The sequence below is a fragment of the Mustela lutreola genome, chromosome 3 (assembly GCF_030435805.1).
Source record: "Mustela lutreola isolate mMusLut2 chromosome 3, mMusLut2.pri, whole genome shotgun sequence".
Lineage (NCBI taxonomy): Eukaryota > Metazoa > Chordata > Mammalia > Carnivora > Mustelidae > Mustela > Mustela lutreola.
Genome location: NC_081292.1, coordinates 70,772,903 through 70,792,516, shown reverse-complemented (window position 1 = coordinate 70,792,516; position 19,614 = coordinate 70,772,903). Strand labels below are relative to the sequence as shown.

Sequence of the window (19,614 nt, the reverse complement as noted above, 5' to 3'; positions counted from 1 at the left end):
ATGGGAGTGTGTATTCCAGAGAAACAGAACCAATAGTGTGTGCGTGTGTGTGTGTGTGTGTGTGTGTGTGTGTAGAGAGAGATTTTAGAGATTTTAAGAATTTGGCTCATGGGATAATGGGGCCAGGCAAATCCAACAAGTGTAGGGGCAGACTGGACACCCAGGGAATGGTTGATGTTACAGTCTTGAGTCCAAAGGCAGTCCAGAGGCAGAATTCCTTCTTCCTGAGGTCACCTCAGTCTTTGTTTTTCTGTCCTTTTAAGGAACTGAAGAAGACCTACCCACGACAAGGAGGATAATCTGCTTTATTTAAAGTCTGCTGATTTAAATGTGAATTTCATCTTTAAAAAAAAATACCTTCACAGCCACCTTAGGTTGGTGTTTGACCAAGTATCTGGGTGCCCTGGCTTACCCAAGCTGATACATAAAATTAACCATCACAGGATGGGATGTACGTAGGGACATAGATCAGCGTATGAAAGCCAGATAAAGATGATTCTTGAGCTGTCAACCAAGAGGATGCTGTAGGCTAAGGATGTACCTAGCAGTTTGGAGACATGCTACTACTCTGTCATCTTTACCCCAAGGCAACCAAAGGCCATACTTTTGCATCGGTCCTCCATCCCCTCTCTCCCAGGAAGGCAATCCTATATTACAATTTTTATAGCTGATTGCACACCTAATCTGAAGACTGGGGTTTTTTGGCTTTCTTATTGCTACAATTATATACACAGACCGCATGGGCAACACCCAGAAGCTACTTTGCCTTTTGAGAAGCCTGGATGACTAGAAAGGAAATTCAGCTTTCAATTTTGAAGTTCCTTAAAGCGATCCATATTTTCTGTTTTAGGTCGAAATAAGTAACGACACTGACTCTGAAACACGGCTGCTGAACTTTGAGGAATTCAGGCACCACTGAGAGCACCTCTCCGCATTGACACGTCTCACCTCCTCCCAGAGGATGGACTGCGCCTCCCTCCTTCCCCGCGAGTCACCGAGTTCTTTGGTCACAGCCTATGTGTTATTAGCATTGTGCACTAGAGGTGTAGGTGATCGGGTGGGTATTTTTTAAGTCATTTTCTTCTTACATGAATACTTGTAAATTATTTAAAAATTGTTTTTTCATTTTTTTAACAATATTTAATGTGAGGCATGCAAAATGAAAAAAAAAATTTCATGAAAGCCTTCTACAGTCTATTCTAAAAGAAATACTGGTTCTTGTATTGAGGTGTCCAGTCAATGTTGCTGAGAACCGCAGTTACCCTATGCCCGATGGACTCTGCATTAACAGATATTACGGGGGGCTATTCACCATGATCTTAGAGCTGTGACAGCTGGTGAATGGGTGCAAACAGGGGATCTGGGTTTCAGACTGACCATGGGGCATTTTCTTGACACCACACGACAAAACATGAAGTCCTCCTTCGTTCTCAACTTTCCAGAATGCAGAATAACATCACACCGTCTAAATTTTCAGATTCGTGCACGTTATCTTGTTCTTCCTGTGTTCTGGAAATTACATTATGGGTGTATAGAAGAGTAACATGATTAGCAGACATCTTTCTACTTTTGGAGGGTACATGGGTATCTCTGGCGTTCATATTTTCTATTCTTTATCCCAGTTCTGACACTGGTGTCCAGCCAAAACATACAGCTTCTAGGCTTGGGAGACAGAAATCACAACCATAAATCTGCAATCAGGAATGTTGCTGTTAAGATAACCAAAAGGAGCTTTAAAATGGTGTGGAATCTCTATAAAGGCTTCTTAAAAAGATACTTACATTTGTTCAACATAATTTTCGATCATAATTTTCCATAGAAAAAAAGAACTGCTTTGAAAGCACATCACAGTTTTTCCTTTTGTACTTTCAATTATTATTTCCCATATCAAAATAAATTTTGCTCACTTTTTACAGCAACCAACATAAGGTCACCCATAGATCATAAAATTGTGTACGTGTGCACTCCTTCCATCCAAAAGTTGTTAACTTAGCCCATACATCTCTAAGAAGGCAATCTATAAAACATCTAAAATCACATGAAAATTTTTGTATGTGTATAGAGGTTCTTGTTTTCTTTTGGGAGTCTATATATTTTATGAGACTCTGTTAAGAATCAGAACCAATACAAAAGTCTACCCTGGTTCCTCCCAGTTCACGACTACCACTGTGGCATTCTAAAGGCTCCTTTTAGTCACTAGAGTTTGGATTATGCCCCTTCAGTCAGGAGAATCACTCTGAATCCCATCATTTTTCATTCTACTGAATAAACCCAACTCCAAAATGAAGAGGAATTCATCTGAAGGGACCTCAGAAATGATCAAATCCAAGCCGCTATTGCATGGTTGAGGGATCTGAAGCCTAGGGGATTTGGTGGCCTGGTCCAGAGTCCTGCCTGTTTACAGAGGGGCAAGAGCTATGGCCAAAGGAAGGGGAACTGGAAGGCAAACAGTAAGTTTGGGTCCAGGCCCCCCACTCTGGCCTTGGACAGTGCTGGACGTCTTGGCCTTGGAATTTTCCTCATCTGTAAGATTGAACTATAATTGCTACCTCCCGAGGATGAAGTGAGAATCAGATGAAATGTAAAAAGTGTCCTGGAAACTCTGACACCTCATATTTGAAAGAGACAGTTAGTATTGTAATATCAAAACAAGTGGGGCCTGAGTTCTTGCCATACAACCACGTGCAATGAAAGGCCCATGAAAACACCAAACTCTTCGATGTTTTCTGAGAAGTAGCTTGAAAATATTGCCAAATTTGAACAACTGGAAACACCGAAGACTAAAAATTGCATTTCCTAATTAAAAATAACTTCTATATTTTGAGATTAATCCATATGATTTTTATGGGTAAAGCTAATAGGATATCAAGAATGTAGAAAGTAAGACAGGAGAATAAAAGTAATATGTCAGTATTTTAAACTGTCATTTCATTGTCCCCCCCCCCACACATGCACAAATAAAACATAATTAACATTTCACAAATTAGCACCATACTAACTTTTGTTGCTGTTCTAACTTCGTGTAAGTGTGTACATACTGGTAAGGTGCCCTGGAGAGTCCTACACCCTGTGTCACTGCAGGTGACAGATTGGAGGAGGAAATCCTTACACTAGTGATTTTTTTTCTATGGATTTTCAATATCGGTGACTACTTAATATGGTATCCCAGCAATTTGTAATGACAGTTCTAAAGTTCCAGAGAATTCACCTCTCATCAGAGACAAGTTAGATCGATCCCCTCTCCTCCCTCTTTTGCTTCTCCCTACCTCTCCTCTCCTGGCTGCTCCTTCGAGGTTCTGCTTCCCTACGACAAAGGAATGAAAAGAAGTGCTGAGCTTTGCATTAATGCTCAGCGGTCATCCTTGATCTGGGTCTTTCCATTGCAGGGCTGTCACAGTCGCTGCTCCTTGGGAGGGAATGCCTCCAGTTCTTGCAATTCTTGCCTTTTGTTTTAGGGAATCCATCCAGCACTGAGCATTCTGTGGAGCTTTCAATAGACATGTTCACTATGTCTCTATTTGTGCCAGATCTTGGCTTCTCCATATGCAGTGTGTGTGTGAGCAGAGTAAGGGAAAATGGATGTTCTCTGAGCCTGCAGTCATTTGCCTGAATCTCAGTATCCTGAGAGATGGTGCAGCTCTGGGTTCAAGAGTCCTCCTCAGAGGCGGTCCTGGTAAAGCTGAGGCTACAATGTCCACTGCCCCATGAGCCCCCTGTGCTAACTGGAATGCAGAAGGGGAAAGTTAAAACCAATGTATTTTTTTTCATCTTTGCATCACTTTGGTATCATGTCTTATAAAACCTTGGTGAATCCTGCCCCATCTTCTATCTTGTGTCAACAACGGCTTATCCTTTCTTAAGTGTCTTCTGCTGGCATTGTGTGGAGCCACAGGCAATTGGGAGTCTACCTTCTATTTCCTTCCTCTTCCACTCATACTTCATGACTGCCAGAGTTGAGCAGGGTAGTCACAAGGCGTGGAAGGCTATTCCAGAATTCTCAGGAGACAGAACACATCTTTGGGTGTAGAACAGTCTACATCAGAGAAATCTCAAACATCTCTTTGGAAAAGCTCTAACACCACCACCTCCCCACCCCCACCTATCTTAAGAGTTTCTCATGCCATATAACATAAGGGTATGTGTCCCTGAGCAAAACATGTTCACACCATCCAAAAACTGAAAGGCTTTTGACTTACTTGTTTTGAAGATAACTTGACATGTTGCCCCAGCAATATATTGACTTCTTTCTTTTTTTCCTTCAGAAAAATAAGCACCACTCTTTCCTATAGACCTAACTAAGGAAGGTAGCCAGCTTTAAGAGGCCAAGATCTAATAAAATATAGCAAGGCTGCCATTTGTCTCGTTTGATGAATGAGGCACTCATGATTGGGAGGAATTTGTGTTCACTAGAACCAGCTAAAATGTTTGTTGCAAAGCTGAGGAAAACTACCATGATGCTGCTAAATCGAAAAGCAAATAAAAACCAAAATTGCTCTTTTCAGTCCTTGCAAATTAGGAAGGAATCTTGCCAAAAATAAACATCTTCATTTCAGACCTAATTTAAAAATATATGCTATCCCAAAATGTGGGCTCACTATGGAGTGAATATTCTGGCTTATCATTTCTAAGTAACTTGAGTATGTAACTAGGAAAACTTCTACAGTTCATGAGAATCCAAACCTTCTAACTTGACATTTTAGCTCAAGGTAGTAACTGCTTTCAAGGAATAACTGAATTAAGTAGGAAAAAATACAAATAATTGATCTTTGTAAACTTAAAACCTTGAATGTCTGTATTTGTTGCGTCCTTCCCATTTAAGAGTAATCTGTAACCTTTTCTGGATAGGTTTGTGAAAGTGTCTGTGAGCCCCATTCAAATATTCGTGAAAAACGGGCCCACAACCCAAGGATGTTATGTCCAAAAGCAGAACTGAAAAAAGAAATCATTGCTCATACAACTGCATAGTATGCAATGAAGAAAGGGGCAGAGATATTTTAATTGTGGGAAGATGTATTTACTAATAAAGAATTCTCCAAAAAACAAAATTCTCAAAAAATTTAAAATTTGTAGATAGTTTCCCTCTTTTCATCCTAAAGAAGCTTAGTTTCTTTATTGAGGGCTAAAGGGGAAAAAAACATTTGTAGAAAATGGATAAACTTTCTTTCTTTCTTTTTTTTTTTGTTGTTTGTTTAAATTTATTTGACACAGAGAGATCATAAGTAGGAAGAGAGGCAGGCGGGGGTGGAGGGCGGGGGGAGTGGAAGCAGGCTCCCTGCTGAGCAGACAGCCCAATGCCTGGCTTGATCCCAGGACCCCAAGACCATGACCTGAGCCTAAGGCAGAGGCTTAAACCACTGAGCCACCCAGGCACGCCAAGTATAAACTTTCTTAAATATCAATATTTCTAGGATGGGACGCCTGGGTGGCTCAGTTGGTTAAGCAGCTGCCTTCGGCTCAGGTCATGATCCCAGCGTCCTGGGATCAAGTCCCACATCGGGCTCCTTGCTCGGCAGGGAGCCTGCTTCTCCCTCTGTCTCTGCCTGCCATTCTGTCTGCCTGTGCTTGCTCTCCCTCCCTCTCTCTCTCTCTGACAAATAAATAAAATCTTTTCTAAAAATAAATAAATAAATAAATAAATAAATAAATAAAATATCAATATTTCTAGGGGAAAAAAATGGTGTCAGATGAAAAATGAATCATCTGCCTTGGACCTGCAGATATATAAAAGGCAAGAATCATGTTAAATGCTAAACATTTTAAAATATGAAATATTCAAAGAATCTAAAAATAGGCTTTGGTTTGAATTTGAGAGTTAAATTAAGTAAAAAGAAGATAACAAAATGGGGTGGGGAAAAGAAAATGGAAGGAAGAGAGGGGAAAAGAGAAAGAAAGGGAGGGAGAAAGGAAAGAAGGAAGAATCCAAAACTGAAACTCTACCTAATTTGGATTGGGACGTATCAGTCCTTCACACAGAGTTGTTGTGCTTGTTTCTTTGAGTGACTAAAAACAGTGAACTATTTCCATTGAGGGTATGCTTTTTATTTCCTCTTCAGAGTTAGGTTTTTTAAAACACACACACACACACACACACACACACACCCCACACAGAAAACAGTTTGATGAAACCAATGATCTACCTAGTTATTCTCATAGAACTTGCTTTGGCAGATGATCTGGTCAGTTTATAATAGTTAAGATTATATTTACCTACAAGTGAGAAGAAGAAAGAAAGAAAGAGAGGGAGGGAGGGAGGGAGGACAAGGAGAGAGAGGTAGTGAATGAGAGAGAGGGAGGGAAAGAGGACGGAAGGAATGAAAGAAGGAAGGATCTACAGATGAAAAGAAAAGAAAGAATGAACAGTGGCTTAAACAAGATAGAGCCTATGTCTCTTCATATTTCAAAATTCTGGAAATAGTCAGCAAAGAGCTGCCCTTGGATTCCCAACAAACAAGGACCCAGGTTCATTACTGCAGCTTCATTATGTGTCCTGCCATTCTCAAGCTCTAACATAACTCAAGATGGCTGCTAAAGTGCCAGCCATTGCTTCTGTATTCCAGCCAAAAAGGAGGAAAAGGGGGCAAAGAAAGGTGCTTCCTCATTTAAAGACCTGTCTCTGAAGTTGCACATACTACTTCTGCTTACATCCCATTAACCAAAACTTGGTCCAGCCTAAGTTAACTGCAAGGAAAACTGGGAATTATAGTCTTTTTTCTCTGTAGCCTTGTGCCCAACTAAAAATTAGGGGCTTCTCTCTTAGCAAGGAAGAGAAACATATTGAAGACTGCTTAGCAGTCTCTGCCACACAATTCAAACTAGTTCTTTCTCTTGATTTTTTGAAATAATGTTTTCATTTACTTTAATTATAATACATATATACTTCAATACTGTGAGAAAGTAATCACTGACTCTGTGAAATGAGAATTTCTACCTCATCTTTCTGCCTTTCTTCCTAGAAAAAAAAAAATCCATGACTCAAGATCCTTTTATGCTTCCATAATTCTGCAGAGTATATGTTAGCTTTCCTTTTCTGGAAATTAAATTTAAAATTCAAGAGCCAATCCAATGTTTTGCTTGGTCCTTGCTATTGTACTGCAAAAATAAATTTTTCTTCTATGGCCATAACTTTTCAACTTTTTTATGTTAGCAACATCTTTTCGTCTGAATTGATTAATAGCATCATTATTTTCTTTTTATTCAATTCAACAACTATATATGGACTTTGATACATAAGAAGTGGGCAGGATATATAGGTGAAAAGTATATAGTCCTTCCTTGTTATTTTTTCTCCATAGAAGTTGGGCCTGTGTTTCCCTTCATTGGTTTTCCAATAGCATATTGGCTAGAGTGGCAGAAGTATTTTAAACTACTTGATAGTCTTTTTCCCTAAGAAAAAAATACAATTGAAGGGAATCATAAAAATTTCATAATTACATTTTATCATACATCCCTCGGCTAGGTTGTTGGAGGGGGCAGAAAAAGACAGAGAGAAAAACAGAGACAGAGGAATCTTCCAGATACTACTTACTCAACCACGTCCTATGAAGTGATTTCCGTCACTGGAAAGTGTTATAATTGCCTATTACCCAGTGCCTACAAATTTGGCAGCCATTACTAACAACTGAAAGGTTAGTTGACTTACTCATTTTGTACACATGTATCTACCCGCAAACTTCAACACTTAAGTATACCCTTTTCTAAACAATCACATCGCTAAAATGTGAAGAGCATAAGGTTATTTTAAGGAATGGACGTTAAAAGAAATATAAGATGCCTAAAGCCAGAAACAAGATGTCTGGTACAGTATCGAGTTGTAGAGTAGAAATGACCTCAGTGATTCAGTTTACAGAAGAAGAGATGGGCTGGTAGCTGCAGCAACTTGTCCCATGTCCCATTGGGTCTGCTCTACAAGTTCTCAGTCCAGTCTTCTTTACTCATTCATTGGTGGCCACCTGCTGTCCCAAGTCCTGATGGAACTAGGGTTTGACTATTGATTGCAGTCTGGTGATTTTTTTTTTCACCTTGTCTTCAAAGCTCAGAATAGCTGAGGAAGACACCTGCTGTCGGCTCCTCCCACATCACCTTCCCTCTGCTTGGATCTGAGCATCAGAAACGCCCCCGAGGGGCTTTCATCTCACCATTTTGCCTTCTCAGGACAAATAAAAATTCCCAGACCTCAGATCCCTGCTTATTGCTTCCCAAAAGACAGAATAGCTCAGTCCAGCCTGCCTTCTTCTTTCTTTACTTATGGTTTAAACATAGTTCCATCTGATCTTATCAAGACTTCTCACGCTTTATTGTCAACCAATGAAACGACTGGCATCAGTGTCTTCCAAAGACTTTTTTATTCACGAGGAAGTGATTTCACAAATCATTTCTTGACGTTGCTTTTTAACTGCCTCGTGTAGTTTCACTTCTGTTAAGCCTCTTTCTTAAAAGGGAAGTACTCTCTGCCCCTTCTGGCTTCTTCAATTTATTTCAAACCTAAAGTAGCAGTCATTGAAGGCAGTTTTACAAAATAGTTGGTTTGGGTCACCCATGTAATATGAAACCAACAGCTGAATCATTGTGTTGATTCCTATTGCATCCCGATAACAATAATCCAAATGGAATATTATAACTGTGAATGCTAATCAGCGTTCCCATTTCTTCATCAGAACTTGCCTTATGCTTTGCAGCCTTCTCTTTGCACTCACATTTTTATTTATAAACTGTCACATTTAACCCATTTATTCAACCAGCACCTAGAAATATTTATTTAGGTTCTTCTATGGCTTTTCACTTTTGCCATCGCTCTAGGTAACAAAAAGAGTTTTCTCGGCAAGACACTTTTAGGCAAAATATAATGTATGGAGCACCACGTTCAATAACTTGAGAGGATGAAATTTGGGACAATTCGTGTGGCATACTTACTTTGTTTTTATAGGCCAGGCAAAGCTTATTAATTCCATTCTGTTTATTATTTTTAAACCCTTTGGTTAGTGTGGTGAATTTTTTAAAAAATCAATTGATTGATTTTGGAATTCTTAAGATCACATAGGGTTTTCGTTATATAACTCAGATTCTGAAGTTCGCCCAGAAATCAAAATCTCATGGCCCTTTGTGAAGTATTTTTGTGCTCCTAGGCTTGCAAAGACTTTGCTCTAAAATCTCTGAGTTTGAGTCACATTGGTCCCATTAATCTTTGTCAAGAAGGAAGTTGCCGGGGACGGTCAAAAAGGCCAAGTCCAGATTCTGTTTTATTCTTTTCTCATTTGTTTCAGGGCCCATGGCCATCAACCCTCTTTGATTTTAGTCTGCCTCGACTTCACATTTCCACAGGGATAAATATGGGGCTGCATGATAATTACTACCCCTTTAAAAAAGAAAAAAATGGAGAGTTTTCATTAAAGCGTCCCGGCCCATCCATGAGGCCGTGTGATAAATGCGAGCAGCTCAGAGTATCATCAGCACCAGTATCTGCTGGAGGAAGACTATGTCATGTTTTCTTTTAAAGACATAGCTATTTCAATTTCATCCTGTCAGACTCAAAGGGAATTTGGGTATTAACACTTCACAACACTTCTAAGTCCTTTGGGAGAAAATCCAAAGTGAAATTTCCAATTCTGTTCCTTAAGGAAAATGCCCTGCCTCAGAATAACAAAGTTATTTCTGATCCTGTGACAGAAATGTATAGGTGAGAATTCCCACTGAGACCTTCTGAAACACACTAAGGAATTTTCTGCCACTGTAGGTAAAAAGACAGAAAATTTTAAAAAACAACAACAAAAAAACAAAAACAAAACACAAAACACAAAACACGAAAAACCTGTATTCTCACTTGTGCTTACCTTTCAAATTTTTCTGAGACTCCCTTTGTGTGACAAGAACTCTGCCACTTGGCAACCTCATCTGTCCTCAACAGAACAGAGAACCAAGAGACAAATAAAAAGGCTTTCTGACTATCCCGGTAAATTTTATAAAATCCACACTCTGTAACTCCTGCCTTTCTTCCATAGAAAAGCTCTTCAACCATTTATTTAAATCCTAGTTACTCTTAATTTGTACTATACTTAATGTATACGATTCTAATTACCTTAATGGCTTACTTTTCAATCATATGTCCTATCAGAAAATCAGAAAGGGAGCTTGGTATAAAATAAGCAGAAATACCAAGAGTCAAGTAACATACTCTCTCTGAAAGAACAGACACAGAATACTAATATAAAAATTTGTATAGCACAGTTGTCTGGGGATATCTAAGGTGAGAATGAATATACTTGACAGAGTCTGTGGGCAACATTGCCGTGATTCAGGGAGCCCCTTTTATATTCATATGATGATCCACATGATATTTTTATTTTTTTAGTTTTTTTGATATTTTTATTTTACCAATAAAAATATTTACTGAGAATTCAGAACAGGAACCCCTTACTCAAGATACTTTCTTTCATCTGTCCAAAAATTATTTTATACACTTTAATTTAAGTATGATATTTTACTCTCATCTCCTGAAAAAATTTTCAGATAATTATATGGGTCTTCAGTGTCTATAGTTTGAATAGAAGCCCTTTAAGGTGGCACTGCTCTGCCTAACCTTACATTACATGTTGACCTTCTGGTCAACACAGTCTTTCCTGAAAATTAGGTATGTAAATTTCACTTTGGAAAACCACGATTCAAATGGTTAAAGTGAAGATGCTTGGGTCTTTGAAAGGTTAAGGTATCTGTAATACCAAAGACATTCCCTGAATGTCCTACGTAGGAGCCACATGCTAGTGAGAAGACGTCTCTGGAAACAAATGAATAAAGATTTTCAATATGGCAGCCCTTGGTATTACTTCTCTGAAATCTTCCCCTTTGATAAATGTCCTCCACCTCACAGTCACCAAATTGTCTCTTCTGGTAGAATGCCTTGATTTTTTTCAGTGGCAAAGACATCAAAGTCCTGGGATATTTCACAGAAAAGGGAAGCCTTAGAGGAGAGCATGAACACTGAGCCCTTCTTCCTTTCTCCTGCCCACATTCACCAAAATAAACGTATTTCCTGATGCATTCTTGGCCTATCAGCATTCTAATATGGGAAATCTCTGCCTTGAGAGTGGCAGCACATATTAAACTGGGGCGTGCACATTCTTTTTCCCTTACGGATCATTCCGATTTGCTCCTTGGTGTGTAAAACCGACTGTACTCAGAGGATACTATTGGTCTTGAAGTTTCTCTGCAGGTAGTTGCCGTACTGGCATTGGGCACAGCAGCCGCATGGGTGAGACAGGGTTAGGTGAGCCCGTTCAGACTATATCCCGTGCCAGTATCCACTGACGGCATCATAAGGTTGCTGGTCTTTTTTTTCAACACCTCCCGCCCCTCCCCCACAGCAGAACACCTTCAAGGTGTGATGTGTGCAGGCACCAAGAAAATCTTAACAGAGTTTTCTGGCAAGAAGCTTACAGTCCAGTTGTCAAGAGGAGTATTAACCTCACACTCCTTTTTAGATTTTATTTATTTATTTGTTTGTTTGTTTTTGTGAGAGAGAGCGAGCCTGTGCATATGAGCAGGGGGAGGGGCAGAGGGAGACGTGGACTCCTCGTTGAGCAACCCAAGCCAAGACTTGATCCCAGGACCCTGGGACCGTGACCTGAGCTGAAGGCAGATGCTTAAAAGACGATGCCACCCAAGCCCCTCTAACTTCGCATTCCTACGAAAGCAATGCCTGCTAGGATGCTGCACAGCCAGGTCCTCCTGGGAGATGCTGGGGCTTTCCTTCTTCTGAATGGAGAGTCCCCGCAATCTCAGGAGGAAGGAGAGCCTGTTTGCAACCTTCCTCTCTCTCTTTGTGACTCAACAATCACTTAGCTAGCATCTACTTTGCGCAAGAAGCTGGGAGTGACCAAAACAAATCAAATACACAACTTTGCCTTGAGAAGTTTACAAAAGAAATCCGAACCGCTTTCAGGTGATCAGACTTCTTTGAATTCAAGTTCTGGAAAGGACACCTGTTCACTCTGTGATCTTGAGGTCTCATGAGGCCACACACGGCCCCATTCGTTTGGGCCAGCATGTGCCGCACTTTTTCTTGTGATTTTATGAAAGAGCACATTGGCAAAATGAGCCCCTGATTGCTCAGGGCGTGAACAGCACATGCCAGAACTGCAGTCACTCATTTCGGACAAACCAAAACAAGTCTGAGGGACCTCGGAATTTGTAGGAAAGGCAACAAGTCGACAGGTCCTAGCAATCAAAAGCAATCATGGCCACCACTTGCCTGAGTGATAGCAAGAGACATTTTCCTGCTACATCTGGGGTGATCTGAGAGTGGTGGCCTGGGGCCTTTTTAGATGGGTCAGTGCTCAAATAAAAACCAGACCAAACAGGTACGGGGACTCACTAAAGGAGCAAAAACAATGCTAAATGCAGTCTCCGTGCAACTATGGCATAATTACAGAGATTATGCAACACATGATTGTTTCTTTAATATCGTTTCTAACAAACTGGATGTTTTTATTATTTTACAACAACAACTGCTGGTACTACTACTACTACTACTGCTACTACTGAAAGCACGATAGCAGGATTTAATGGGTGAGAATGCCTCTAAGTCTCTTGGTTGCTGTGTAAGAAAGTCTGCTCTCACATCTGTAATGGCAGCTCTGCCATCTTGTGGAAAATATTGGAAGTACCGAAAGCATTTCCTTACATTTCAAGGGCAAGGATCTGCTGGTTAAGGAAACAGGAAGACAAGGACATCGCACCTCCTGTCTATTTCTACATATTTTTAACCTTTAACATTTTTACCAGCAGAAGTCATTTAAGAAAAAAAAAAAGTTTCAGTCTCGAACAATTCTTAGATCTCTTGCCAACAATTCTTAGATCTCAAGTGTCACAATCTTGACACTTGCAACTTAATGTAAAAATCTTGAATGATATTTTGTACCAATATGAATTTCTACTGCTCCCAACACTGTGTAGTGACTTCACTGTAAATTAACATCTTTTCTACAGATTTTTGAGCCACCAGGTGAATTAACTGAACAAGTCGAATCCTGTTAGGAATCATCATAGATGATGTTGGTAGCCCATGAAAAAATGAATGTCGTTTTTCTTATATAAACTGGTAATGAGACTTGTTTTCACAATTCCTTTTTACATTTTTGTGCATATAATACCTGTATATTACACTCATATTCTAAAGTGACCAGAAAGTGTTATTTAATAGAAACTACATACATTTTTTATGTCTCTATAGACCTTTTGATTCTGGGTACATTTACAATAAGTTAGTAGTAAAATAGACTATTCTTTTCAAGTATGAATAAAAACGTACATTGAAGTAAAAGGTGACTACTGTTTTTAATCGCTTTTTCCCCATTACAGTGTGTATTTATTCTAGTAAAATCGAGAAAGGAATGCATCTTGAGTGTCCCTTCATTCTGATTTCATGGAAAAGTTGTCATGAGCCGCGTGACCATAGGAAACCCAGTCTTTGACCCCAAGAATTTCCAGGCAACCCTTCAAGGGTTCAGATGCTCTGCAAATCCAGCAGCATGTAGGCTCATCGCAGACAGCTGCCCTGGGCTCCTCTGCCGATGATTCAAATTTCCTGCAGCCTACTCCTGGCAACCTCCTTCCACACAGGAACATGGGTTCTCTTTTTATTTCCCAAGGAAAGCTAACACAAACCTTTACATTTCATTAAACCGAATATATTTTATTAAGGTTGATGATCTATAAAAGGGTCAGATCCCAGGAAAGAAAAAGCTGAAAAGTGCATCTCAGATACCAGTGAGCCTCGAGTCATTCTTAGATCACCCTCACAGGGCTCTCTTCTTAACTTCTTGCCTTTTAGCTCCTCCCTCCCAGGGACACCTGAGCACTGTTGATTTCGGCACTGCTTCCAGGTCAGGTTGCCGGAAATACCCTCCATCAGGTGCCAACCAGGGAGTGAAATCTCCTTAACATCAGTGTCGCCTCCATGGAGTTTAAGAGAATACTGCGATTTCTATTAGTTAGCAGAATAGTTAACGTTGGACCCAACAAGCGCACACTGGATCACAACAGTGAAAGATTTTGTCTTGAACCCAGTGAGTAGCACCCCACAGTGGGTTCATCCCAGAAGAGGGAGAGGGATGGTTGCATTATGTAACAACTCTACTTGCACAATTAATTTTTTTCATAATTCTAAAACAGAGCATATTTCCTTTTTAAAAAGGCAACTGGGGGAGATGCTGGTTTAGTAGTAAAGTCTAGATTCTACCCTTAGTGATGCAAGCACAACAACACAAAAACCTATAAATGTATCAAAAAGACTGAAACATCATCTCAGAGCATCCGTGTACTTATAAGCTAAATAAAGAAAAATGGAAATTATGACTCTTACTGCCTTTTCCTTCAAATGGGCTTTTGAATGCCTATGTCCAGCTGGGAAAATGGAAATTGTATTAGATATTTCTAATACGTTCCATAAATTAATCATGGCTATGAATTTAAATACCAGACTAGCATATATTCTTTCCTTAGTCTAAGTATATATCAAATTTTTTTTTCCATTTTTTTACTTGTGTCAGAATACCTGAGTATTATCTCTTAGCTCCTCCTCTCCAGTCCCAGTGCCCCTGCCTTAGTCCTGGCCCTCATCATTTCTTAATTAAATAGGATCCTACTGAGGTTGAGAACCTCCATATTTCCCTAAAAACTCTGCTTTCAATAGATTTCTAAAATGACAACGCTGAGCTTTGTTTTATCAGCCTGCTTAAAATCTTGAAACAAGATCAGGCATCAGATTCAAAATCCTTAGCTTGGTATGTAAGATCTTCCATTATCTGACCCCATGTATATTGCCAGCCTTGCCGCTTTACTACTGCTCTCTTTTTCACACCCTGTATGTTAAGTCTTTCTCATGCTTTCATCCAAACATTCCTCCTGCTTTTCCATGCCCTATTATTTGGGAGCCCTTTTTTTTCTGTGTGTAGAATTATCATCTTTAATCTTAGATATATTTATTCAATCTTTAAGATGTAAGTCAAACATTGTCCCATTAAAACCCAATCAACATATAATTATGGGGCCCTTACTAGGTGGAAGATTCTGAATCCATTAAGCAGGGCTGACCTCTCTATACACTAAGAACTTTGGTCCCGCTTCCATAATTATACATCGAACCCTAACTACAGTTACCGTGTTGTGAGTTTTCTAATTGTTCTATAAATATGAATCACACTAGCTTTTTGGCAGTCATATTGCCTGTTCATTTCCATTCATTCTTCCATCACCTCGAACCATAAGATTGGTGTGCTACATAAGAACAGTGTGCTACTACTGTTAAGTGAAAACTCCCCACCCAGCATCTGTGCAATGGGTTTATTAGACACAATTTTAGGTACATACAGTGAATTCTTTCAAAGTTAATTTTGTTAGATTCAGCCAATCATTTCAGTATAATGATATGATTTTGAATTCTGATTTTTTAAACCAAACTATTGGTTGTTATTCTCAGATTCATGTGACCTATGTATATTCAAACATCTTTTTATTCAGGAACCACAAATTATTAAGTAAGATGAGTTAGAAAGTGATTATAGCCAAATCGCCGCATTATTCTCCTCAGTCAGCCCTCAGGTGCCTCCTTAGACTCTGGGATGAAGCTCTACTTTAGGCAGAGCACCATTCTGAAATCCAGAGTCATCATTTCCCTAATCTATGTAGTGTAGTCTAATATATTAATTTTATGAAAAGGAAATAGTATGTCTGACCTGAGGTGTTCTTTGAGAATTAGTTCCTAAAGACGACAGGCAGTTTTTGTCAGATATTATAAGTCAAGTCTTATTTGGGATTTCCACTAAATTCATCACTTTACGACTTTTGAAATCTAGCTTCTCCCACTTTTTGAAAATTCTCACATTCATTGCCCATTTTCAGCATTCTGGCACTTCTCTCATCCTCTTAGATCCTCTAAGTTTACGAAGAAGAGTGATCATACCTGCAGTTTTATTTATTCAATTTTTCAACAAGTAGTTATTAAATGTCTGTCATGCCCCAGACACTGTGCTGGACTCTGGGGTTCCATTCAAAGCTTTCACATTTTGATTGTTTGTGTCTTGAAAGGTTACAGTTTGGAGAACCAGACAGACCATTATTTTATATAGGACTTCAGTTAATTATTACCAGTGTTTTGTCTAGTAAGTTATACTTCTTAGCAGAGATGGTAAAGAAATGCTAACCATTAGCATCTGCAATTATAAAATTTCCCAAGGACTAAAGAAAACTCCCAGGAACGTGGCCTCTAAGAGCTGTCATGGAGCTAACCTCATCTCAGTGAGCAAAGACAAGTCCAATAATCACATGATGTGTATACTTGAGTAAACCAAAAAACAGATTAAAAATAAATTCATATTGTGCTTACATACCACGAAAACATAATGTTGTGATAGAAAGTAAATCAATGTGGAATGAGGTCCTACCTTCAATAGAGTGAACAGGTAACACTTCAGATTTCAATGCAAGTGCAAAGGTCATGAGATGGGAAAGCGGTGGACACAATGAAACCTCCATGGTTGGAATACAGCAAGTGTGGATGGGAGGTACAAGAAACGTTTGGGAAGTGGGAGGTAAGAAGTAGTAACCAGACAGAGCCTGTATATCAATGAATGTTGAAATTTTATTCCATGGGAAACCACTAGGGGGCCTTAGGCCCTGATTGACCATGGATAAATCAAACTACCTCCAATGGTACCTCTTTGGGTAACAAATACCAGCAAACTAGGAAGAGCACACACCTTTGGAAACCAAAATTGTTGGCAAAGAATGTGGATATTGCACTATTCCTCTTACTTACGCAGAAGCTTAATTTAATTTCATCCCTCCCTGTCCTTGCCATTTTAATCCTTAGAGAATACACCTATGCCAACTCAGAGCGAAGTATATGCCTGTTCAGCTCACTGTGACATGTAATAATCCCGACATTAGTCAATATGTTGGAAGTAAAAATTCGATCATAAAAGACATTTCTGTTTCCAGATTATGTAGAAATTACTTCATTAAGGTTGCTTTCAAAAAGTATTTTCTCCCCAAAGCTGATGTCTTCTTAAATGGTGATGTTTAAGGTCTCTAATGAACACCTGGGTGGACTGAAACATCAGAACTAATGGAACCTGGTTCTGTCGTCATTTTGGTGATGAGAAATAAAAAAGACTGGGTAACTTCAGTGAATACAGTCTTTTCAAAGCTCTTTGATTGAACATGTTCCTTAAGGGCCAAAGTGTCCTGGAGAATAAAAACGGCTAAAACAGCCTTGCCGGCCTTGTTCTCAAGCAAACATTTTCAGGGAAGTGGGGTGGGTGCGCAGAGGGGAGGTGTTCCTTCTCTGACTTTCCTGCCTCCCGCCTCTAGTCTTTCTGCATTTCTGATACTTGGGACCCTCCCTGCATGTGCTCTTTGGGTCTCCACTTCCACCGATCAATAATTTCATGTCATCTGGTCAGTGAAGTTTCTCAGAGTCTGAGCTTCCTATAAAAGGAGGCTACCCCATTTGGTTGTTAAGGGAGAAAATACATTTAATGCAGATAACACAGGTGGAGGTATATTAACAAGTGCCCTACAAATGTTGGCCTTCCCTAACTCTCCCCTCTCCTCTCTTCCCCTGTCCATGCCAAAGGCCAACAAGTTGTTCTTATAGCCAGGACTCACTTTGGCTATATCCCTTAGGGTCCCAGGGCTGAAGGCTAAATGGCATAGAGTTTAGTACCCCCAGAAGTACATTCTAGCACGTGGAATAAATTTCTATTTTTTTTTTTTTTATTTCAAGAGGTTTCACAAAGAATTATCTGACCTCTTCTGCTAATTAAGAGAAGGTTTTTATTTAAAATTGGGGGAAATTATAGAATGAAGTCAAATCCTACACCTGCTCCTGTGCCTTCTTACTTGGAAGCTTATGAAGACCTAGAAGTGTCTGGACAGGACAGCAACTTTGCCAGCAGAGACCAATCCAAGGAGAGAACTAATATCTAGTTATCGAGGGCACAAAATTTAGGGTCTCCTGACTTGATCTCATAAGCAGAATTCAGGACCCCAAGTTCATCCTGTGTTCTAGCTTTACTAAAGGCTGACATGGTCTAAGGCTTTGGAGACTTTCATTTCCAGTTGTACAAGAAGGAGGAAAGGTGGGGTGCCTGGGTAGTGCAGTTGGTTAAATGTCTGAGTCTTGGTTTGGACTCAGGTCCTGATCTCAGGGTCATGATCTCAGAGTCATGAAATGAAGCCCCACTCTGGGCTCTGTGCTGAGTCTGTGAGGAGTCTGCTTGAGATTCTCTCTCCCTCTCCCTCTGCCTCTCCTCCCTGCATTCTCATTCTCTTTCTCTCTCTAAGATATAAATAAGTAAATCTCTTTTTAAAAAGGGGAGGGTGACAAAAAGTGTAGAAGTGATTTCATGGGGTTAGAGGGGAAGGGTGTCAGGCGCCATGCCTAGAAATGGTGCTTATCACTTCTGCCCATGTTCCTCAGACCAGAACATAGTCATAAGACCCCACTAAATAGTAAGGAAAGCAGAAAAATGGAATCTAGCTCTGGCCCAGAAAGAAAATGAAATAGAATATGGCGAGGATACAGCAAACTCTGCCACACCAATCTTTTATTACAAATAGTTTTGTTTAGTATTTTTTTTCATTGTAATGGGAATTTCTGGTAGAACTTTAGCAATATTTAAGGAAATTAGAAGATTGAGAGCAAAACAAATTGTCCTTGGCCTTTAAGCTCCCATAGAATAATATCATCTGTCCTAATCTGAATCTTTCCATACTTCCTACAAAAACCATAGAGAGCAAAGGCTGCTACCCTAGAGAAGAAGTACCATAAAACCTCCACTCCTGGGAGAAGTCTCTCTCCGTTGTCCCTTCTCCCTTTTCTGCCTTCTTGACCCCTTGGTTTCTCAATCTTTCTGCTACCCACCTGCTCGTCATGCTTAGTCTCCAGCTCAGTTCTAGTTGATTTCCAGTTGAGCCAGATGTTGGTACTGGGGAGATGGAGCTTGCTGTTTACAACCCTGTCAGGAGCTTCCCAGCACCCATACCAGAGGGCAGGGAGCAACTGAAAGAAAGAGGCAGACCACTCCAGGTTGGTGGTGGCAAGTTTAATAAACGAAGGGAACTTACATATGAGGCTTGTCATAGATGCCGGCAAGATGAATGGATCCCCGCACCCGCTTGCCAAATCATAAGTTTCCAAAGAGACCCTAAGTGGGCTCAGTCATGAACACCACGAAGATGTTTTCAACACCCCATCACCATCTCAAGGCCATGTCCTTGGAGCAGACTCTCAGAATGGGAAAGGCAAGTGAACCCACATTCCAAGGACAGGAAAGGGGGTGAGGTGGGTGGACCTCAGGTGGTGGGTCCAGCCCAGGAGTCCATTGGCAGTCATGTCCTTTCAATGACTTTGCTCAGTAGAGATGAGAAAAATACCATGTGCTCTATTCCCTGAGTTGCAATACCTAAAGCTTCTGTGTTCCTTTCTGGCTCAGTGAGATGAGAGGATGCGAGGCAGGAGAAGGAGGAGAAGACAAGTCCCCCATCTCACTGAGAGTTTCTTCTCTGTCCAGCAGGTTGAGAGCTAGGAAGCAAAGCATTCCTTCAATGGATCACAATCTA

General features: G+C 40.1%; 1 protein-coding gene across 1 annotated transcript in view; it reads left to right on the top strand.

The window, feature by feature from the left end:
• NKAIN3 (sodium/potassium transporting ATPase interacting 3) overlaps nucleotides 1-13,312 on the top strand; it is a 624,119-nt gene extending 610,807 nt beyond the window's left edge. Inside the window, exon 8 of the mRNA XM_059168851.1 lies at nucleotides 851-13,312. Coding sequence (XP_059024834.1) covers nucleotides 851-860 — 10 coding nt within the window. The 3' untranslated portion in view covers nucleotides 861-13,312. The remainder of the gene's footprint in view (nucleotides 1-850) is intronic.
• The last annotated feature ends 6,302 nt before the right edge of the window (nucleotides 13,313-19,614 follow it).